Genomic DNA, 25,293 nt, shown 5'->3' on the forward strand with positions numbered 1-25,293 from the left:
TTTGTTTATTGGCGTCCATAACACAGAATTGAAATTAACATATTAGAAATACCTACAAAGTGGACCTAACTATCTACATGTGAACCTTAATGGGGTATGCCAATGGGACTATTTTTCTGTGGTAGTGTAAGATAATTACAAATGCTACCAGGATTTACAAATCTTACGGCTCTGGCGACTGCTATATCAATTCTGATCTTCGGTCTAAATTGATAAAAATAAAGGTTCCATAACATTGAATTCATGTTTCAGTAAAACTTTCTCTGCGGGACTGAATAATAGACTGAATAAATTGATTGAAGAAACTGACCTCATATCCAATGCACAAGCAGGTTTCCGCAAAGGATTTTCTACTGCAGACGATACTGCGCTTTTGTCCGAAACGGCAGAGGGGTTACAAAAACTACTTGATGTGAGATCTTGTGGAAGTTGGTGGCTTCAATTTGATATTAGTAAAACCAAAGTTGTTGCATTTAGTGAAAAGAAATTTAAGCCTAGGCACATATTCAAAATCTGTAGTGAAGAGATTGAGATTGTAGATTCTTATACTTACCTTGGTATACTTTTTCAATTTTAATGGTAATATTTGTAAAGCGGAAAAAAAGTTGGTTGATCAAGCACAAAAGGCTTTATACGCTCTTTACAGGAAAATAAAAAATATTGCTATTCCCATTGATTTGCAGTTGAAACCATTTGACTCATTAGTAACTCCGATTTTGATGTATGGTTCAGAAATATGGGGCTTTGAAAATACAGATAGTCTTGAGAAATTACACCTTCAGTTTTGTAAAAACATTTTAAATGTGAGGAATAGCGCCCCAAATTGCATAATCTATGGTGCACTAGGCAGATTTCCTATGGAAATAATAATTAAAAGCAGACTTACTTTATATTGGTATAGCTTACTGGCTGACAATAATAAATTATCATCTATCATGTGTAAGGTACTGTTTGCATCCCAGAAATCCGAATAACTTTAAGTGGATATCATTTGCTAAGTCCGTCCTAAACGTTGCAGGACTTACTTTTGTTTGGCATGATAAAAAAAAAAACTATGGACAGAAATGTACTGAAAACCATTGTTGAACGACAGTTAAAAGATCAATTCATTCAATCATGGTTCTCAAATGCTAATAACTCTTCAAGAGGCGAATTTTATTTTGAGTTCAAAAAAGAATTTAAGTTAGAATCATACTTGTTAAAACTTAGAGTGGGTGAAAGGCACCAAATCGCCAAACTGAGATGATCCAGTTTTGAAAATACCATTTGAAACAAGTAGATGGTCTAAGATTCCAAAAGGTCAAAGAGTATGTCATCCTTGTGGGCAGAGAATCGGAAATGAATTTCATTATTTCTTTCTGTGTAAGCATGAAAAGATCAAAGAAGTTCGAGATAAATATTTACCAAAATATTATACTATTAATCCGCAGATTTATAAATTAAAAAGGCTTCTTGAATTTTGTCATAAAGAACTGTACATTAATTTGGCATCATTTATTAGAAATCTTGCTAAATTGCTGTGAAAACCAACCTTTCATTCGTTAGATACTTTATATCTTGATACTGTGTTGTGTATTATTTTTATGTTTTGTAATTATTGTATGTGTTGTTGTGTGATTTGTGTGATATGATAGTGTCCTCTTGTACACCTATTGTGTCTGAGTTATCAATAAAGTTGTCTTGTCTTGTCCCACATATGAATCAATAAGTCGCATGAAAATATTTGTATTTTTGCTGGCCACTTTTTATATCTCATTGAAGCAAAAATCCAAAGTTTGTGGTTTTTGTTTTAATTCTTTAAACTTCTACTTTTTGTATCATCATACAAACCAAGTTTCTGTTTTTTTAACAGTATAAAAAAATTGCGGCTACGCTTAATATACGTAAGACTTGTAATCTCCAACTCCAACGGAAAATCGCTTAAAATGGAATTTTCCTTAAAAAGTCGCATAAATTTGAGTTAAAAATAAAGATACTATAAAACTCACAATAAGAGGAATTAAGATAAAAACTTATCCAACATATCTGCTCAATATGGGCACTAATTTGTTTTTTTTTTCGTTTTAGTGTTACGATTGTTAAATTACTGTAATAAGGGAGATTTTTTTTTTATAATATAATTAAACCCTTGTTGCCGTTTTCTCTAATGTTAGAACAAGGCATTTTATGATAAAGTGCATTTCAAAAAAATATTTTTTTCAAATGAGCCCAAGTATTAATGTTTGAACTATTATGAGTTCATTTAGGTGACAAAAATGTACATCAATATGACGAAAAATGATAATAATAACGCAGCTGGTGCAAACTGTACACTAATACTGTGAACTAATCCGAGAATATTCTTAGGATATGGTTTTTGAAAAAAAAAAAGCTTTACCGAGCTTGGTACCAAATCCTTGCCATTTACAATTATTATCGAATTTGCTATGCTGTATTCATTATTTGTTAATATAATTAATATTCTTTGGCGACAAAACGATTCGTAAATGGGAGGTGTAAGTGTAAAAATCATTATAAAGTTGGCGAGTGGAGGTGTTCAAATTTGCACCTCCCAGCTCATGGTCTAAATGTATTAAGCCGTATCTTGTGCATTTTCAAGATAAAAGGCAAAAGATCTTGAACTAAGTTAATTAATGTTTCTACTTTCACTTTCACTGTTACTGGGTCCAAAAAAGTTTGCAACGTTTTTGTTGTTTTTTATTTTTGTCCCAGGAAAGTCAATATTTCATGTTTTCTCTCAACTTTAATAAAACTTGAAAATTATCAGCTAATTAATAAGTAAATAAAAGTGGGAAAAGACAAAAACGAAATTGAACTTTACTACTTAACAGCAGACATGTTATGTACCCTGCCCTTACTTATGCAATGAAGGACTCGACAGGCCTGTTGTTTATCTTTCCAACTTGAATTTAAAATGGTATCTTGCAAAAAAAATGCTGTTCGTAATGTAAATTTTCTACAACGTGTTTTCTTTATTTTTTAAATAATAAGTCAATTGATTAGATATTGTATATAGGACAATCTGACAAAACTTTTAAAACTAAATCAATACTTTTTATAAGTTCAACATTTTTAGCATTTTTAGTGGAGTCCGAGTTGCTCGTTTGCTTTTGTTACTTTGTATGTATTATTTTAGTTACTTTATGTTCTTTGTTGTGTATGTCTGTATTCCATGTCTAGTCTTTGTCCCTGGATTACATTCTTTTGATTACCGCGAGAACCTTGGGCCCCATTGATTACTCTTTGAACAATTAAGAACAAATGTTAAATATGTGTTGACCGTTTCTAATCATCTGATACCCGAATTGGCTACTCACACTGATTTTTTTTTATTATTATTTTGTTGTTTTTTTTATATGCGTTTTTAAAGTCTTTTCATCATTTCCCTCTGAAATATTACTTTATCTATCTACACCATAAATGACGTTTCTCTCTTCACAAAAAATGTGTTGGATTGTTTAAAAAGTCAAATGCATTCTGGCAGATTCTATTCAGTACTTCCTTATCCTTCGTTTCTAACAGATTCACTCCGATGTGGAAATAAAGCTCTAATTTCTTCCTTTGAATTGACCGTATAAGGCGTTCACACATTGATCTAACTCTCATCGCTAGTTTGTCCTGTGTCCAGTCCGAATCATCATGAAAATCTTCACATTTCCAAAACAGAATGTTCTTTAGATGATGGGACGTAAGTTCTTTTTTCATCCCACTCGGGTAAAATATATCCCGAAATCTCTTCATTATCTTTTCTTCCGGATTGTCCCGTTTGAATCAATGCAATCTAAGAGAATTTTCTCACAAGTCACAAATGCGAGTGACCAATAAATTGGATCTTTAGCTACCCCGTGTATCCCCTCACGTTTTATTTCTTCTATTTTCATCTTTGAAGGCCATCTTGTATTTGACCTTGGCCACCCTAACGCATCGACGAAGGGAGTGTGTCCCTCTGTAAGGGGTGTCAAGTCAATATTAATATCTTTCCCTGGTATTCCAGGATGACGCAGAGTTAATGTAGCGACTGGTGCATGAATCCGATAGCCTTTTGGCATTAACACATTTCATATTAGCCGAAGGTCTATTTACTGCCTCTCCAAATAAAGCTGTGAATCTTCGTTTCACTTTTATTGATAAAATAAAACCGTCGACAGTCAAGCAATCAGATCCTTCATTTAATCTCTGTTCGTCCCATTCTGGAATATTTCCTATGTGTATTGTGCCTGTTGGGGCAGGTGGTAGTTCGCATGAAGTTCTTTCTATGTCACATTTCCGTTCATTATATCCAAAATACGCAGCTGGACTCGGTTTTGATGCCCATTGCAACCGACCCACGTCCAACAATACACTGTAAACGACCTCGTCCGCTTGTTTTACCTTAAGATGAGAGTAATAGCTGCCAACATTCAGCGGTTGGATCTTAAAACGTGGATCCCTTTGGTGAACATATTAAGATAGAATGTCCTGTACAATTGGTATAGCAATGCTAACATTTTTCCTCGTCTCATCAAGTATCATCTTCACCTTGTTCTTATAAAAACGATTTAACATTTGGTTATCCATGTTCAAAAATAGTTTTGATCTAGTATAACTCTCAGGCTACTAATGATTAATTTTGTTTTGATTTTCTTTTATATACGTTTTCAAAAAGTTTCCACAATATTTTTAGACAAGGTACTTCCCAATCGTGGTAAAATTTTCTGTACACCCTGCTTATCAGTTCGTGCGAGCTGACAAGCAGTCCGTATTGATTCTCTGATTACGTAAAAGAATCTGTCAATACAATGATGCCTTATAGGAATATGGTATGAACACTTTATAAACAGAGCCACAGATACGTTAGAGGAATCAGTCAGACATGAAACCTTTGTATATTACCTTCAGACGTAAGGATGTCTTCCAGGAATCTGCCAGACATATTAGTATACGAACTACTTTGGATTAATTCGCGATACGATACGGACTGATTCCTCCGAGGAACTTGTCAGCGTGACAATCTGCCAGGTGCTATCAGTTCTAACGTCAAAGGGACGTTATTCATTTTTGTTGAAAGGGTTTTGTTTCTTCAGATTTTTAGTTATCTTCATAACTTTATGGTGAAGTCAAAATTTAAATATATATCGAAGTATCAGAATTTGACGACTCTAGTTGCTGCACTGCTCCATAGGTTAAATTGATACAGGGTAGATAAAGGAAGCACAGGAGGGTCTGAAAAATGCCCAACGATGTTAGAACTGTCAAATTTGCGAAGCAGATTTTTGGTCGTTCTGTCCTGCATAAAGTTCAGCGCCCTAGACCATTCGGCCAGCTAGGCCATATAATAATGTAGCTAAAACATGCAAAACCCAGGCAGTGGGTGGCACATGACAAATTTTGTTTTCAAAATAGCTTTCCTCCATTTCACATCTCAAATGCATCCTTTCTCTAAGTTGAATGTTTGTTTTTGATTAACTACAACAATTAAAAAGAAATAAATTACACAGAAAGCATTATAATTCATTGAAAAAATGTAGATAACTCTTTAATTTGAAAAAAAAATTGGTTGCTTTGTTAAGGAAATTTTCAATCATTTTCAGAGCCATCCATGGTCCATTTAAAACAAACTTTATATTATTTGAAATACATATACTATATGCATTACATTAAAATTCAGTGTGATAAAATTTACCTTGCGCCATCAATATCATAGGATCTGCCCGATTATTACATGGACAGCCTCTTGTATTAATTATTTACTGAACAATTGGTTTTAAGACTATTGTATGTATCCATGTTTATGTACAAACGGTGTGTGTTGAAATATTGTTTTTGTTTTTGTTGTTTGGCGATGGAAAATGTCGAAATCACTGTAGAGTTGAAGTTCTTGTCCATTTCTGATCTCTATATTGCTGGTAGCCTAAAAATAAAAAGACAACAATATTAAAGTGCTATTCTTTAGAAGAATCAAGTAGTTTAACGTGCTGAGAGAATATCCGTCTTCCAAAGTAATACCAAATTCTAGAGAATTTATTTTGGGTATAAGATCGTTAACGAAGAGTGCGAATAGAGTGGGAGCTCAACTGTCTCCTTGCCGTACTCCCTTTTCTACCGAAAACCAATTAGTTAATTGTTCGTTTATCCTTATACAACTCCTTAGATCGAAATACATATTCTTAATTACTTGGATAAATTGTCCGTTAACACTGTATGCAACAAGTTTTTTCCACAGAAATGTGTGATTGATATAGTCAAACGCCTGTGAAAATCCCCGTATCAGAGGAATGTGTCTTTTTTTCAATATTTTCCGATTTCGCAAGACAACAATTAAGGAATGAATGTGATACAAGAACGAAACTTGCGAAATTCAAAATTTTACTCCTGATTCAAGAACGACACAAGTCTTGTGTGTAATATGGAGTTGAATAGTTTAGCAACGTGAGACATTAAGGTGCTTCGTTTAAACACTAGTTTTGGCTCTTGTCTTTTTTCGTGTGATGTTTGATGTCGAAGCATATTAGTATATTTTGCACACCGATCTGTGCATTTAAGGAATGACTGTTTTCCATCAGGTAACCCTAAAAGTCATTCAGGTGAAGAAAAAAAACGAAACAGGAGGTGCACTATACCATTTCATAAAAAATGTGAAGCTTAACTTAATCAACAAGAGCAGTTGCGTATATAAAAGGACCTTTCAACTGTTTGAGCACGCTTGAGCACCTTTAATGTTGATCGAGAAATCAATGTGCAAATAAGTCCACTTCGAACACTAATAATCATGCATATTTTATTATTCTAGTGATAATCCCCAAAATACACATGTACTCAGTTTAATTCTTTAATTCTTGAAGTTTGGTTATTTTACATATATACAAATACATTTCTATTTACACAACAGAATTAACTCGTGTAGTCCCCATCCCGTTTGTTGGTCCATATATAACTTAATCCTGACCAACTACGACAGAGGGGATTTTCTGTTGAAAATAGGTAAATCATGCTAAGTAAAAAGTGAGTCTACACGTTGACGTACTCCCAAATAGTTAGAGTGGGGAAACGGCAACAGAGCAGCCCAGTCGCTTGACTGAGTTCTTCGGTCAGGTATTTCGAAGGCTCAGCTTCGCTACCTCCAACTACTAACACACATCTACTAACACAATCCCCGTAAGGGGCGGTCGTACGAGATCCGTAAGGGTAGTCAAGACCGTATAAACCACCAATCGCGTAAGTATAAAGTAGTTTTTCAGTGAACTTTCTGACATCGAAAACAATTATTATAGTGGGTTTGTCGCGACCGCAATCTTAAATAAATCGCTCGTTGGGAATTACACTAGTGATAGCAAATTTTTCAGTTTCGGGGAAAAGTCAAAATTTCTATTACTGGTATTGCCATTTTCAAGTGAATCTAATTAACATTTCATCAATAGCAGAACATATAAAATATGTTGATATTTACCAACAAAACATTTCAGAGGTTTAGTTTGAAAAAAAATCTATCCAATTGTTGCTTTTTAAATATTATGGTTAAACATTCAGCCAAATATTTAACAAAATTTTCATCATGACATATATTTTAGTACCATTTATGTATCCTCTCATTAAAAAAAATATATTTTTTTAATTTTTGGTATTTGAAACATACCTAATTTTTTGCATTATGAATATTTATACTATCTAAGCTTTTTAAAAAGTACATGTTTATCATCGAACTTATAACTGAAAACTTCCATAAAGGTATGTCCATATTTTTTTTTTGAATTAATTGGTGGTCATATAAAACTAAGATTCTGGGACCCAGAAATATGAAATATGCGATACCACCCTTGTGTACACTACAAATACAGATATGACATATCTGTGGAAGCTTTTTTAGAAAGTTATTACAGAAGCAAATATATCATAATGTTATTTAAATATCTCTGGTTTACATTAAATATTTAAAACAGTTCATCAAAATACGTAAATGTATAACTAGAGATTTGTCTTCTATATGAATAAACAACAAGGAGTTAAATTTACTCTAAAGGTCCTTGACAACAACAACTAACTTTATCATAACGTAATCGTAAAATCGTTACGTTGTTGTGTGTCATTTTATTTTTTTAGAATCACGGTAATTAGCTGATATTTTCTGTTGTTTTGAAATGACCCCTAACCGGAAGTTATTGAGTTCATTGAGTGGCCATTTGCAGGATGAACGAAGGATTTGATGAAGACACCGGACTTTTGCATCACAACTCAAAGCGCAAATAAAAAAACTCTTTGGAAAAAGTGATTGAGTAATAACTGAGGTTTGTGCTCGGATGTTTCTTTTGAAGAAGCACATCTCCTGGTGCAGGTGATTCGAGGTTAAACATACCCCTATCATAGACTACTGTCACAGAGCGAAAGTACATGAACTGTCAAACTTATATTTCTATTTTGATTATAGTGTAATCATTGTTACAAGTTAGTAAATACAAGTATGTTTCGTTTCGGTCACAAGAAGACTGACAAAGAAAAGAAGGAGAAGGATGAGAAGAAAAAAGAGAAAAAGGAAAAGAAAGATAAAAAAGAGAAACAAAGAGAACCAATGACTCAAGAAGAAATGAGTAGACTTGATGAAGTAAAGAAGGGGATATTCAGACGCGTAAGCGATAGGGATAAAAATAAAAGATCATCAAGTAAGTATGTATCACAGGGGGATGTTGTACCAAGAGATAGCAGTGATAGTAGTATTAGTTCTGGTGCTAAGAGTCCAAGTTTAGAAGAACTTGCTAAACCAACTGCCCGACCAGTACCTGAGCCAAGAAAGAATCCGCCTGCTCCTGCAACAAAACCTAAAAGCATTTTAAAGGCTAAGTCCAGTAACCCACAGACAATAAGCAAAGAAATGGATCCTCAAAAAGTTCAAGAGAATACAATTAGTAACTGTCTTAATGCTCATTTGATTAATGAAAGCAATGGTGATGTCAATCATGCAGTAAATGGAGATTCATCCCCACAACTTCCAGTGTCACCTCCCAAATCCCCTCCAGAAACACCAGAAAAGTCCTTTAAAGCTAAGCTTTCTTTGCCTGACATCGTTCCTCCAAAACCACCAAGAATCAGAGAACTAGTTCTTCATAGACAACCAACAGGAGGATTTGGCTTCAGCTTGAGAAAAGGTATAATTACTGAAAAAGGGGGTGGTGACAGTCAAATAACTAAACATTATGTGATATTTGCTGAACCAGGTAGTGGGCCAAGAGCTCCACAGACAGGGCTTATTCCTGGGGATCGTTTAGTAGAGGTGAATGGTGTTAATGTTCAGAATATGACAAGAGAAGAAGTGGTTGAATTGATACAGAAGTCAGATGATATGCTGAAGGTTTGTGTGCAGCCCATACCAGAGCTTATAGAGTTGAGTGTTCGGCCAGCTTTAGATGGTGGACAGGTAGAAATTCAAGATGATGTTGTCAAAGGAGGAACCCTGAAGAGAAGCTCTAGTCTCCGCTACAAAAAAGGGGTTGGTATATGATGTAATTGTATAATCATAGTGATACATTTATAGTCCATTTCAGAGTAAAACAAAGCTAGTCTTACATTTTATTCTTGCAGTACCAAATAAGGTGACCTAAAGGTTACATGCTTGTTAGTACCTTAAAGTACATATACAACATGTATACAGTTTACTGTGCCATTAATTGGTACACACATGATGTGTACATAGATGTAATTTTGCTTTTGTACTTTCTATTACTATGTGTGAATTGTGACATGTACATGTATTTTTTACATCAAAAACTTTAAATGAATCAGGATCTAAAAAAAATACAAGGAAATTGTGCAAATCTTAAGGATAAAAATAAATGTTCAAATTGAAACTGTATTCTATTATTCAACAAAACTACTGGGTACAGTGAAATCTGCTGTTCAAAATACATGTAGTGTGGAGTTTTGCAGTAGGTTTTTACAACTGTACTATCAGGCACATCTACAGTGTTCAATCTAGAAATTGCTCACAGGAGTCGTCGTGGCTGAAGCAACTTGTCAGAGGGGACATGGAAATATGGGGTCAATAAAAAAAAATAACCTCTATCCACAATATAGTGACCTGTACCAGAAAAGGTGTCATTAAACCAAAACAGATTGGTGCTATCATAGATGATTTATGTGGTCATGGTGGTGGAAAGAAATAATTTGATACAATGTTACAAATTGAAATTTGAAAAAAATGGTGTTCTGAAATTGAAACACCAAACAGTTACATGTAAGGTATTCTTTCTTTATTTGTACCAATAATTGTCTTCCTTCAGCATCTGTATTAACTTGGCAATTGGAAGCCATCAAAGTTTAATTTTGCACTGGTATGGCTGTCACTGGCACTTGTACATGTACAAAAAATGTATCTATCAATAGTCGGTCCCTCTCAACTCTGAACTGGTATGTTTTTTTATTAGACACGCCTCAAATGGAACTTCCGGTTTAAAGATGGCATCCGGATTGAGGCAAATTAAATTTTTTTTTTCTGTCCGGCAGATAATTGTTTGGTCTATTAGATTTTGTTAGGTTACCAGACCAAATGTCCGACAGGTTGAAAAATCGATTTTGCCAGGTCTGTCATCCTAACCCTTACATTCTTGTAAAATTGTACATTCAATACATGTACCAATATCCAGTACTGTTGATCAGACTTTCTTTTAATTGACTTCATGTACATGTATTAGTATGCTTGACATGTAATTACAATATACATATACAGTGTATGGCATTAATTATAGGATTATTAAATACTAATTACATGTGCATCATCATATACATGTAACGTTTAGTACCTGTCATTTTGTCCTTGATATTTAGAATACATAGGATGTATACATGTACATGAACGTACTTATCCATATTAAACAAATATATAGTTTTTTGAAAGTAGATATCAGTTTATTATAGTTAAATTCTAGTTAACCCGATCTAATGCCTGTCATTATTGACACATTTAAAGAGATCAAATCACAAGTAATTATATTCATGCAATATACTATAATTGTGTAACTTTGCTATTAGGTAGTACATTAAAGTGTCATGGTGAAGGCCCATGTACAACAAGTACACATGCCATTTTCTGTTAATCATATGAAATTATGATTGAATAATTATTGACCAGTTCTGTGCATCAAGTCCTGATGATGGTTTTCCATACATGTGCATTACTCATTATTGAAAAAATACATATACAGGAATCTGTTTTTTTTTACTCGAATATTTACATATACAGGTATACATGTACATGTATGTAAACATGTTAGTGTATATGTATGGAAAGAATGGTAAGAACTTTTAATAATAATGTGCATGTAAGTTTTCGAATACCTCTTTGACAACTCCCCCATAGTACTGGGTCATTTTTAAACAGGTGGTAATATATCACTTGGTGTGAAAGGTGACACCTTGTTACCACATACTACATATCATATTAATTAATTTTACCCCTACAGACCAAAAGAAAATGCTTCTATGCTTTTAATCTGTTTTAGCAACTTATTGTTTTTGAAACTGATTTTCCTATTCAGATTCATCAATCTATTTGTGTAGTATAAATACAGTTTCTGTTGTATTGGTACCATCACATTTTGTCAGTAAAATATGTTTTGAAAAAGTCCCTCTACTTGGAATTAGACAGATAAGAAATGAAACAAGATAAGCTTTAGAATATAAAGTTTATCTTTCCACCTGATGATTTAAAGTTTTATTTTATCCTCAAAACCTTGTGTTAACTTTGTGTATTATAGATGAACTTTAGGTTAGAGGATTATGGCAATAAATTAACGGTTTATGTTACACAAGGAAGTATAAAATAAATATCATGTATAACATGCTATAACTGCATAATGTTGATAAAAGACAAAGAATAGTGATCCAGGATTGATCATGGGTACATAGTTAAGAAAAAGACACTGGAGAGTGAGAGTGAAATTTATGCACCGTTGTACATGTAATATAGCTGTTTCTTGGTCCAAGTAGGACTAAAGAAGGCAGAAGGATTTAGATAATTAAGATAGTTCTGACTTGAATAACCCATTTCCTTTTTAAAGTGCAGAGGGGTGTATCAAAATTAAAGATGGACACTGCTGTAATCCATACATGTACATGTATATTCACACCTAAGTTGATTAAGGTTTGGTTTATTAATTTTGAATGGTGTTTAGTACATGTACATGTACTACAGATCTCTACATGTACATGTACTACAGATCTCTGCATAATGTAGAAATACAATATGTATTACTGGGCTAACACATCATAAGAACAAGCTTGAATTGAATTACAAATATTTAGAAAGGAAACGGTGTATTTTGATTATCTCAATTTGTTAATCATTTGGAGTCTTCTCTTTTAGAATTTTAGGAAAATATTTTCATTGAATTAAAAAAATTAAAGATTCAGCATCTTGCAGAAAATTTAATAAAGTATATAGGTATAGCATTTAGAATTTACCTGTATACATACAATGTATGGAGCTTTTAAATATAAGTGAAATTTTCCCATATAAAAGGTCTAAAATGTACCAGGTTCATAACATTTACCAGTAGTTCATCATAGAATTCTTGGGAGCATTATTGAATCATTTCAATTAACTCAATATTCAATAGACCCTATTGAAGATCTTGCACTTCTCTTGTCTGTTTTTTTTTTTCACTTTTGGATTGGAAAGAAGATGAATTTCTCTCATATATGTAAGTAATCTTTTGTATTTGATGTTTGCTCATGTACAACAGTTGTGGATGACCATGTCTTCATGGTCAGTGGCTAATTATAGGAAATAGAGATCTTTAGTGTTTATAATGCATTTACATATATGTCTTGTATAAAACATTTACTTACCTATTCTGGAAGGTGTTGACAACAAACAAAGTAGAGTTATTTCCCTTAGGTTATTGAGTAGTGTTAGAAGAAAATGTGTAACCAAGGAAGAAAATGAGACAAATAGTGATAAATTTTGTTAGCATGGAAGTGTGACAGGTTTTTATGCTGTTCCATGATATAAATAGATTTTGGCCTAACAGTAGGTCATAGCTAATATACTGGTATACAAAGTGATTGGCAATGTCATAGATAAGTGATCTGTGATTTTGCAGTTATAATGACAGTTGTTGAAAATGATGGTGGTATCCTTTTGACTGTAAAGGTATATATAGATTGCCTGTAAAATACAGGATAGGCATGAATCGTTGTTTCTATTAAATTGTGAGATTTCTACTTCTTGTGTAAAAAATTTATTGTTTTTAACTAGTTCCATGCACGGTCATGCAAAAAGCAAAATTTCTCATCAGTCATATACGAAATCTTAGATCTGCAATAGAGTCTTTTGTAAGAACCAATAATTTTTCAAAATTGACAAGTACAATGTCTACCAGGAAACTGAATCATAAGATGAACTGCCAGAATTGTATATAGTGTATATACTTTTAAGCCAGTCTAAATCTGTACATGAGATTTTCATAATAACAACTAACATTTCAGATGTTTCTGTTAACAGTACTAGCTGCAAATGATTGGGTGATATTATGTACATGTACATTTACAAATGACCTCCATTGGACAATTTTATTCCAAATACATTGAACTACCAAAAATGCAAAATATGGCATTTTTTTTCTCTATGAATCAACTTTTTGCATCTTATACATGAATGTCTGTATATAACTAGTGAAATGATATCAATATTAAATGGGTATACATGAACATGTGTTAACAAAGTACTTAGTCTAAATGTAAATAGCATTGAATTATTTTTGCTTTGTTATCAACAATTTCATTTCATTTATCAAAATCCATGTCCAAATCAATTTATTTTTAAGTTAAAAATATCTTTTTATGTCCTTCAATATTAGGAACTGAGAAATTATGTCAAAATTTGATGTAACCTAAAGAAAATGAAGAGAATGTTTCACAATAGGTGTATATAATTACACCTGGGCAGATTTAAGACAGGTAGATCAATGTTGTTCCTCAAATACACATCCACTCAATATGGTAGAACTGTTTAGTAAATGTATACCTATCAAGTACTACTCAGTCATTTTAGATTTGTAAAAAATAGCAAAAAACCCTGGTATTATCTAGTTACTAAAACTTGTTTAGATGTTTGAGATTATAGATGATCAAATTTGTGAAGCAACTCTGGAATGTTTAATGCATCCTTGCATGTTGAAATTATGTTTTTTTTAATTCATGTCGATTAGGTACATGTACACGATGTATAAATGTATAGATACAAGCTTAACATTATCAATAAAATTGGATGAGCCAGGTGACAAAATTGCATGAGAGCTTAAATGGAACACATTTGAAATCATCTATCCAATTTCATTCACTAATTTTAATAGACCTTTTAAAAGACAGGATTGTTAAGAAAGTGTTCAGTGGTCTGTAAAAAGATTTCCTAGGGTATAAGCTTGTGGTTTCATTGAAGAAAATGACAAAAATTTGGGATGTGGAATGGTTTGTGGACAATTTTATCTATTAAAATTTGAATAGGGCCAAGTAATTACAAATTGTGATAGGTAGGGATTTTAACATAGGATAAAAGGATTTTTGTGGTAAACACTGATTTAGGTTAAATACAGGTAGACAGGATTGGAACAGGTGCCCCACTAATTGCTTCTTAATAGGATGGTGTTTGATATTCTGTAAATAAACACAGGAACTTTAGGACTATACTGGATAAGATACATGTACATGTTTGTGATATACATGTTGTGCACATCTAAGGATTACTACATGTAGATGAACATTTTTCTGGAAAGTTGACTATTTCATAGTCTTAAGATCAGTGGAAGTAAAATAGTTTAGAAAATCCATGAAATTCCTTTGATTAAGTTTACAAATGTAATTTATTTAAATCCATTTCTGCTGAATTTGTTACATTTATTATATGGATACAAGTCTATTCGTAGTTGAGAAAAAAATCAAAGACTTTTGGTCAGCATTATATGCAATGAATATAGATTACCATATATCTATCAATTTAGTCACTCAAGGAGAAAATTGTTTTGTTTGGAATTAAACCTCTGTGCAAATGAAGGAATAAATTAAACGTTTGTAAACAAATACAACTGTAAATCTTACAATATGTGTACGTGGTTGTGGTCAGTCAATTAACTTAAGCTAATTTGTCAGGAATAGAAAAAGTGACAAAAACTACTAGTTTGAAAGCAAAATAAATTCTAAGCTTTAAGTATTTGTATAAGTAACTATACTTGCATGATGGATTAGTATAATTAAGTTTTATATGTGAAAGTATGTTTATGGCCAAATCTGTGAATTTTTTTTTTTTGTTTTTGATTTTGTGTTTTCGTAAAACTTTCAATATGGGAACTAGTTACATTTGATGGATCTTACTCATAATTTACCTAGTGCAGCCGTATACTGAATGAGCCATTTGAGAAATACGGATATAGTGTTAGGAAACTTTGAAGTTTGAGATTTGTCATTCTGTGTGTTAAAATTGAAAAGAATTAGATTTAAATATGTCTACAAGGATAGTGAGAAAACAAAGTCCAAGGAGTAAAACACCTCAAACTAACAACAAAAAGTTACGAAAGGTAAGGAAGCTGTGTTAACTTTACTGTTGAACACAGGCTGATTCCCAAAGAATATTTAAAAGTATTACAAAATTCACCAACATTGTTGCTTACTCAAGTCTGTTAGACTTTTGATTCCCTATTATCTTTTTTTCTTCCTCAAATCTACACTAGGATGCATTTTTAAAAAAAGAACATTAACAAAATCACTGGTAAGACGGTGGCACTTTTATTTGATATGTTCTAAAATATCCAAACAAATTCTGGGATCACTTGGAGAGTCGGTCAAGAGCCAATGTCCCTTAATTTCTTTCACAGTCTTTGAATTTGGAAACAAAAGGAGACAATTTGTCCTTTTAATTTTAATCCTATAGGAGTTAATGTACCTGGTGTATGCAAATGAATGGTCCATTGAAATTACAAAGATACAATGTAGCTCTTAATTCGTATCTATCATCAACTTTTTGGGACATGAATTTCCATAAAAAAATGAGGTGCATTTTAACGTCAGTTTGTTAAAAAGAAAAAGATCATAATCCCCCAGTCCCTTGGTTTATATTAACAAAAATTATAGTAAAATCTTCTTGATATACATAATGTAGTAATTCTCTCAGTGTTGTGAAGGATGAATGGTGAAGTTTATTAGAGTTTACGTTTTGTATTACATGTAAACAATCCTATGGAATATAAAGTGTTGAATTGGATTTAGATATGTAACGATTGTGTCCCAGGGTTATAGATGTATTGATTTCCAACTCAAATAGATTTTTTTTGCGTTTAAAATACCGATAGTGATCAAAGTGAATAGGGCAACAGTAGGTCGAATGACCGTTGGCATGTGGGACAAATGCAGATTGATAATTCTCGAAAGAATTTTTTTAGATTGTCGATTGATAAAGTAGCTGTCTGATTCAAGTTCTTCTAAAATTAATAAATCATTTGAGATATTGGTTTACGCATGAGAAGCTATCTTGTCATTTCTAGTCCGAACACATAATTTTGTCTACCTTATATATCTAATGTTGGTAGATATCATTCTTAGTATCAGGTTCATGACTTATTACAGTACATGTACTGCAGAGGTGCTATTTATGGCTTAAATATTTATATACAATAACAGAATGAAGATTGGATTTTGTCAGAACCTTAAAACATTGGTTGGAAATGCAAACCCTCCCCCTTTTTGTTCACCTGGCCGAAGGCCATCACTTGGCATCTCTCTTCATCGTCAGTTGTTAACAGTTTTTCAAACTCTTCTCCTCAGACACTATTTGATCAATTGGAACCAAAACTTGGTATGAATGTTCCTTTGGGTATCCTGCATAGAGCTTTTATTGGGATTTTTGATCCATTGATAAACATGGCTGCCATTACAAAAAATAGAACATAGGGGTAAGACAGTAGTTTTTTGCATTTAACTCCAAAGTCATTAGGTTTAGTCAAATTCTGACATGGAGGTTAAAGTATTCAGCATGATAAGAAACATCTGTGATCAAATTTTGTTTTAATCCATTAAGCTATGTTGGAGTTATTGCCATTTTTTTTTTCAGCCAATATCTTGAAAATTGTGATAAGATAGAAAGAAACTTTCAATTAGTGAAATGATCCTTTTGATAAGTCCTACCAAAGTCTTCTTGAGTCAAAATTGTTGGACAACTACTTGTTGAATCTATTGCCCTTGAAATGCAAAGTTCAACCAGGTGAGCGATTCAGGCTCCTGGGAGCCTCTTGTTTAGAAAAAATGCTTGTGATATTCCAGGGTTTGGTAAAGAAAACCAGTAGGTGTGTCTCATACATGGAATATTTTACATGAATGTAATAATAAATCTGGCATCCTTAAAAAAACCCTGGTTTCAGTCTTAAATTCAGTCTTTCAAATTTTCCCCAGGCCTTTTATATGTTATTGCATGCGACCAGGACTGACATCCGCAGAATTCATGAAAAGTTTTATATTTTGTTAATGTGCTTTTTGAACTTGAGAGATTCTAATAAAAAAAATTGACTAACCTGGGAATTCAGAATAATTGTGTAAGAAGGTCTAATTCACTATAAAAGGATCATGCAAATAACTATGTAATTTATAATCTTTTTGGTCCAATTTCTTAAATGTTGTAGGTCCATTTTACATTATTGTTTCTCTTTACATTCTTAAAAGTAAACTTAAACAAATGTATTCTGATTTGCATTGTAAATAAAATTGTTTTTAATGTTAATTGATGTGATACTAATTCATGAAATGGAGACCAGAGAAAACTAAGTTGACCTATGAATTAATTTGTTTGTTTGAATTTTAGTGGAAAAGCTATAGGGGATGCAAGTCTAAATTTGTCTTGCTTTCTTTATTATGATAACTTAGTACATGTATTTCTAACTTAACTCTGTCCTACATTCTGATTTTTGTTTCTGTAATTTTGAGGTAAATAATTTTAAGAAGTAAGAATGGGACTCTAAGTGGATAGTTGGGTAATTTGGTTAGGGGTAGTCCTGGTAGATCCAGGATTTAAAGCTAGAGGGTTGTCCAGCAGAGCAATACAAACATTTTAAGAACAATTACTGATTATCTGCACATCTAGTACAAGATGGAAAGGATGGCTGTTAATGTATGTTTTACTAAACCAATTTGTGCATTGCTTTTTCCTATTTTTCTTTAGTTTCAATCCTTGCTTTGTTAAATGTCAGTATTGAGAAGGGCACAATGATACCCCCGCCTGTATATTTTTCTATAAGTGTTGTCATACATGTAAATAATATTCCTTTCATCTGATGTTGTTTGTGTTTACTGATGTCTGGATCAAGTTGTAAATTTGCCTAGAAACTGACTGTAAACAATTACAGGATTTTTTATGTTTATGAATTACAATCTAGTGCACTTACCTTATTGACAGACATCAGGAGTTCAAAACTATGTCCAGTCCTCTTCACTTCCCATTAAAGCACCAAGGTTTGGGGTTACCTGTTGGTTAGAATTGAATAGTTAATTATCGTCATTGTTGTAGAAGACATTTCATGCTGATACGAAAATACCTTAATAAAAAACACCTTGGTTTTCATTGATAGGTGAAGTAACGACTCATTTCTTCGGGGATTTAACTACAGCTCTCGGCCATGTTCATAGGTCATGTTCAGCAGTGCAATCATTAGATTTTTATCAATCATTTAACTGTCTTTTTATGGTCAAGGTTAATTTGACATTTTTCTTCAGAGATAATTTCAAATATAGTGTACTATTCTTGTGACTTGGTTGGTCAATAAAAGCTGATTGGTATTGTGTATGAGAAGGTCTATAAAATATTAGTGGTGAAATTGAAGTGGTCACTTTGATTTAAAATTTTTTTAATATACACCAGGATATTTTTCTAGTTTAATTAGTGATAAAGTTTCCTACAAAAGCTAAAAATGGCATGGTGGACATAAAAGATTAAAAACTTTAGTCTATATAACCTAAGAGAAACTTGACACTTTGTGAAGTGTTAATTACTTTGGAATGGAATGAGCAAAGAAAAGGTAGAAGTTATTCAGGTATTTGGAAAGTTCTGTTAATATAGAAAGGAGAAAGGCATAGGAAATATTGGAATTATTCAGATATTTGAAAATATCTGTTAGCATGAAAAGGAGAAAGGAATAGTGTGTACATATAGTTCTTTAATTGTGTACTTTGGTAATTTTTTTTTTAGCAGTTTAAACATTTTATTGCTCAAAGCACAACGGATTAGACTTGGATCACACTTGGGATGTCTTCTCCAATAATTTTTTTAATAAGTGGATTTCTTAAGAACAGATGAGCATCCTTGGAAAACTGTGACATCACAATTACCGGTTCAAGTTAAAATCATTGCTTGACTAAAATAAAATCACAAAAACTACAAAATCTGGTGTCTCAAAAAGAATGGTTCTCCAATGACTCACAAAGTTCTATGAAATGGATTATGTTCCTGTAAGATGTATATATACCAGTACATGTATTAGTAAAAATGAAGAATCTTCTTGTTTATTTAACCTGCAATGGAAAATTCTGTGAATGAAATGGTTTTTGTACATTTTGTTTTCTTTAGTCATCATATGGAGTTGTTGCCAGGAGGGACATGTGCCTTACTTTCATAATTTACAATAGTTTTTTTTTTCACTTGTCATGCATATTTAATTTCATTTTTGTTATTCACACCTTAAAGAAGGTATATGTTTTAAAGGTACATTTCAGCATCTTCATTACGAAAATTACATCCATTTTGTGAACTTATGCTAATTGTAACATGATCATCCATTTGTTAATGTAAAATTAATGCATGATATGAAAATTGCATGATATTTTTAAGGAAGGATTGGAATGATTTAGAAAATAGTGAGACAGATTTTGATATTTATAGAAATTATTAAAAGGTCTTTGGATACAATGGCCCCGTTTTATTGTGAAGTGTTGACTCAGACTTTTTAAACTTTTATATACTAAGGGACGTATATATAGTGGCGAAATTGTTTGAACAAAAAGGTATAACGGTGACAAATAATTTGAATTGATTCTTGATCGTAGGAACTATCAGTGTGTTATCATGGACAATTTACTGAAGTGATTTATTAAAGGGCTGGTAGAAATTCACTGACAGTTAGCAAAGTTAATCTGAGTTTAAAGCTTATAAGATGCAATGTAAGGCTGAGTGTTGGGCAATAATTTCATTAAATCTGTTTTAATCCACTAATTATATACTTGGCTTTGATTTTTATGCATCACTGGAATGGTCAAGTTGTTCTGTTTTGTGCAGTGATTTGAAAGGAATTTAATTGTGCATTTCATGAATGTGTGCAGTTTAATGTTTAAGTGCATTTTGTAACATAAGCACTTTAGTTTATTGTCCACTTTCTATTGATAGAGGATTAGATATGTAGTTTTGTGGATAGTTTTAGTTATCAATGTGTTTTAGAATGTGAATTGCTGTGTCATAATTTAGAGTCTATTTCACACTTAAGACTTTAAGCTAATATTAATTTCTACAACTAAATGACATAAATAAGGATTATAAAATGGATGCAAAGTTTTATATGGATTCCAAATTCTTTCGGAGAAGTTCAACCCCAACTCCAAACAACAATAAAGTAACTAGGCGAAGGGGAAGTGAAAGTGAAGCTACGTGTATGACAGGAAGTGCTAATGTAAAACAAAACTTGAAACGAAGGGGAAGTGTCAACATTGAAATAAATGATCGTTCTCTTGTAAATAAGGAGTTAAGAAAGAAAAGGCATCCTTCAGGGGGTGACAATCCAGCCTCACCTAGGAGAAATAGTGTTAAGCAACCCTCCTGGGGAGATAACCCATCCTCCCCAAGAAGAAACAGTTCTGTATTTGATTTTGATAAATTTGTTATCAGTGCCAGAGTTATTCCTGAGGTAAATTAAATTTTTGAAAAATGAAAATGAAAATACTTCACTAATTTTGTTAAAATATTGCATGATGATACAATACACTTGTACATGTAGTTTTAGGAATAATCTTGTAGCATTGCAGACTTAGATTCATAGGCAGAAGACCCAGCATACACCCCCCCACTTACAGGTAAAATAGGAAAATCATGAAATCTTGATTTTCTACCTCCAGAAAAAATTTTGTTACTTGTTTGACAAGGCTTTTTTTCTATTTGTGCTCCCTTACTAGAAATCCTGGATCCACCTTAGTATTGCAACATAAGAGATAAAATATGATAGATCAGATTTAAAAGCTGAACAACATATACTAGAACATAGTTGTTTTAATGACATAGGTTACAGACACACAGTCATTTAATCACAATCATACAAGGTATAAAATAAAAGTCTTGTTCTTTTGTCACACATGTGTCAAAAGCTGTGTTTTACTCAATCTCTGGCTTATGTTAGTACACATCTTCAGTAATGAAAGGTTAAACAATATATGTATAGGTTAAGTTACTTAGTATGTATGGGTCATTGACTTTAAAGGGTAAGTCTGCCTCTGTAGATGGAATAGGACTAAAAGTGGGTTCAAGTACCATTAATATGAGTACAACATGTAAATGTCCATTATAATAGTAAAGTATACAAGCTTTTTCTATTAATCAACTAGCCAATTGATAGATAAAATGTAATGCTACTTTGGCTTATAGTTGAATTTTATCTACAGTGACATTTGTACTTACTTGGTAATCAAGCCTATTTATATGTAGTCCAAACTCTCCTTACTAAGAATGTCAGTTCATTTACAAATGTATTATTGCCATATTAAAAAAGATTATGTTTTAAAAAGTTCTAAAGCATTTCATTCACAGATCTGTACACCAATGTCCCCAGTGAGTATTATTTCCTGAACAACATTTCCATGATGTTCAATACAACTATATGATGTGTCCATTCAAATAAATTGTACAATTGTTCACAAATGTTAATTACTCTGACTTTTATGTATATTATAAATCTGTATATCTTTTTAACATTTCTTTTGTGCAATTCCTCCACGTCCATCGTTTCGCTTTCAGAAAATGTTCTTCCAATGTCAAAAAATGTTCTTCCTCAGTGAAAAACTGTTCTCCCTTTGTCAAAAACAAGTCTTCCTCTCTTTTAGGATGTAAGAATGTACTAATACACATCCTGATAGTATAAACACTGTTGAATTCCATCCCTTCAGCTCAGCAAATTAAAAGTTTAAAATAAATTTCTGTGCACTTTACAATACAGCCGAAGATAAGAAGGATTGTATCTAATTAGTTCACTGATTAAAAGTTTTGTTTTAAATCTCCCTCTGGCCTGGTATGTATTCCTGGTGTAAGTGGTGTAGTGGGGTGTCAATTCTATAGTTGAGTAGTTCTTTAATTACATCCTGTTCTATACAGCGGAATTATACTGATGTTGAAACTGGTATAAGTGGCTTCTTACTTTTCATTAGGATTTATTTGGAAGAGCGCCACTCTGTTATTGAATACAATATATAATTATAATTGAAACAGTAAGGATCTTAGTAATTTGAGCATTTACAAAATGTACTTGCTGTGCAGGAGTATTTCAGGAAAAAATCATTTAATCATTTCAGATGAGTTGTGAATTTATTCTGTTGCTCTTTTGAGTTTTTTTGGATATGTGATCTGACCATAACAATGGGCCATTTTTTAATGCCTGACCTTCCAAAATTTCATTTTGAGGTGTATCAAAGTGTTGAAATGTGAATATTTGTATAAATGTCAAAATGTGAACTTGGATGTACCGCAGTGTTATTGTCATCATTTTTATATGAAATGAAACAAAACAACATGATTTTGATAAATGAACTTGTCCTTACCGACATCTTGTCATCGGAGATCTAAATGGCCATCCATCCTTGGAAAACAGTTTTTGTCTTTCGGTCTCCTATAGTGTTGAATTTCTTCTTTTGTTACTAATTTGGAGAAGTTATTCTCATTGCAGTAAACATTTGTTTCACTACTTTTGGATAAACTATTTGTTTATAACGGTACTCGGTATTAAATTCTCTGTGTGTGGATTTGTTGTAAACATTGCTTGGTGATATCCACAATGGAAAAAAATTGTTCTCTGATAGAAACTAGTGCTGTACAAATCTAAATACTAAGTACCATCATTGTTTACTTTTCTCTTCTTTGAATCCAAGTATTCTGGAGGGATGCCATGTTCACTTAACTCTTTCCCTTTTCTTTTCATGTAAGCACTATTGGAAAAGTACAGAATATATATATATATAGCATTACCATAAATGATAATTCTGTCACATCTCCATTTCATTGAAATTTTAACAGGTATTTTTACGAGTATTAAATCTACCATACCCTACTTTCAGCTCTGTATTTATATAGGAGGAACATCAATTGATAAAACCGTAAGCTATTGAATGAGTGAAATTGTCTTTTACAAAAGCTCTACATAAGTCGTCACGGAAAATAAGTCCACATCCATACTTCTCTTTGAATAGGAACAACATTTAGAAGTCATCCAATGATATTCAAAAGCTGTTGAATTTCGGTTCTCACATTTTTCACTCATAAGTAATGGGAATGGTTACAAAGCATACATGGTTTTATGCTGCAACTCATGTTCTTGGAGACAGTTAGGATTTAGGAATGGTACACTCTTCGGTTGTATTAGTGGTATGACACTACGATCATTTCTACCTGACCTTTATGCTTCACACCTGCAGTGTACATAGATATCAATTAAGATCTTGGGACAAGTTGATCTTTTAAACAATTATGTGCTTGTTGGATTAACATTCTCATTCCTTAGACTTCTATTTTAGCAAGTTCAATAACATGAAGCTTGATATTCTAAGTGTGTTCTGTGATTTGTGTTTTTGGAGTAATATGGCTAGTTAATAAAACTTTGTAACATGTCTCAGTCAATTAGGAATAAGCCATTAAAATTTGGTGTCCTAGCTGGAAAGGTAAGCTAATTTACACCTATTTTAATTACCTGTGTAAATATACCTTTATCGTTTTATGTTTTGTTAAGCCATTCAAACAAAATTTAAGTCTTTAAAGAAAGGTTGGAAGCCATGGCCATGGACAAATACTGGGTTATTGTTAAAAAAAATCAATGTTTGATCTTTTCATCTTAGATTGGAATTTAGTTTTATTTTGTGAAGGGAAAAGTTACTGAGAAACTATATGTATGTATTGAGGTCATGTAAAGTTTATCTTTTGGATAACTACATAGCCTCTACTCTGAAGAAGTTATATATATATATACTGCTATCACCTTGTTTGTTTTATTGACCATGAAAAACATTTTTTGACTGGAAAGGGGTTTTCATACCCTGCCTCACATGTTGGCTTGGTAATACATGTATATGATACATTTCACTGTATATTTGACAGATTTGTGTGTCCTGGGGTGCAATAGTAGGAAAAGGCTGGGGCCATGGGCCCATTGAAGCTGAAAAGGGCCCATTAATACTACAGAACTTTACTAAGAATGTTAATAAATGGCCCATTTAAATCTTGAATACTTGTAATAAATGCTGAAAATGGCCAATTTAATTTTTGTTCTGACCACAGGCCTGGGTGGTGTCCAGATGATCAGGTTTTAATTGTTGAAGTACATAGTTTGCTGGGGTATTGTTTCTTTGGTAAATTCTCTCCTTGAATGGCCTCCACTTTCTTTTCAGCTAACTTAAATTCTTTTTTTTGGGGGTATCATTTAAGTACATGTTTGTAGTTTTCAAGCAGTACATGTATATCTGATAAAAACGTCTTGTTTGTAAATTAAATTTGTTTTAGTATAGATACATAAGATTTATTACTTAGTTATTATATACAGCTGAGGGGTTCTATTCCATTGAAGATCAAAACCATTTAATCTAAAATAATCTTTATTTACCATATTTATGTACATTCCTCTAAATCCAGAGTTTTAAACAGTATTAACTAAATAGAAGTGACATAATATTACCATTCTCTCTATATTTTGTTTTGAGGATTGGCCATACTGAAACTACCAACTGATGGTTCCTGTCCATGTCTTCAACTTTGATAACATGATATGATTATGGGTAAATCTTGAAATACTGAAACTCCAAATTATTCTGCTTATACCAATTTTGACTTGTATGTGTACTATACACAAACTTACACAGGGTTTACTCCTATGCTATGGGTACAATGGAAGAAATAGCTCGAGATTTGGCTGACCATGAACCTATTTTGATCCACCATTATTTCATGTTGTAATGCTTGTACTAAGTCAGGAACATTAAGGATATTTTACTTTTTCTGGGTTCTTCTTGACTTTTCCAGTTCATACAATATTTCCCTCCAATTTATGATTATGAGTT

At 32.4% G+C, this 25,293-nt stretch overlaps 1 protein-coding gene and 1 pseudogene across 20 annotated transcripts in view; one reads left to right on the forward strand and one right to left on the reverse strand.

Annotated features, from left to right (window-relative positions):
• Window positions 1-1,479: 1,479 nt before the first annotated feature.
• On the reverse strand, window positions 1,480-22,923 carry LOC148607988 (protein mab-21-like 3; annotated as a pseudogene). Its single transcript, XR_015915115.1, has 5 exons — window positions 22,792-22,923; window positions 21,659-22,424; window positions 18,390-18,468; window positions 5,663-5,890; window positions 1,480-5,445 (listed from the first exon to the last, which is right to left on the reverse strand). The product of XR_015915115.1 is annotated as a protein mab-21-like 3 (transcript).
• LOC148607989 (unconventional myosin-XVIIIa-like) overlaps window positions 8,120-25,293 on the forward strand; it is a 70,931-nt gene continuing 53,757 nt past the window's right edge. For 15 of the 19 annotated variants that reach the window (XR_015915113.1, XR_015915114.1, XM_088544974.1 and 12 more), the window contains exon 1: window positions 8,121-9,457. Coding sequence is in view for 17 of the 19 variants with exons in the window: in XM_088544974.1 (XP_088401100.1) it covers window positions 8,435-9,457 (1,023 nt within the window). In the remaining 2 variants the exon portion in view is untranslated. Of the gene's footprint in view, window positions 9,458-14,450; window positions 15,537-20,516; window positions 20,895-23,644; window positions 23,905-25,293 lie in introns of those variants that run through there. The other 4 variants (XM_088544987.1, XM_088544988.1, XM_088544986.1 and 1 more) reach the window with 4 other exon arrangements.

Source organism: Perna viridis, chromosome 9, assembly GCF_037379345.1.
Source record: "Perna viridis isolate PV_CMFRI_1.1 ecotype Kerala chromosome 9, ASM3737934v1, whole genome shotgun sequence".
NCBI lineage: Eukaryota > Metazoa > Mollusca > Bivalvia > Mytilida > Mytilidae > Perna > Perna viridis.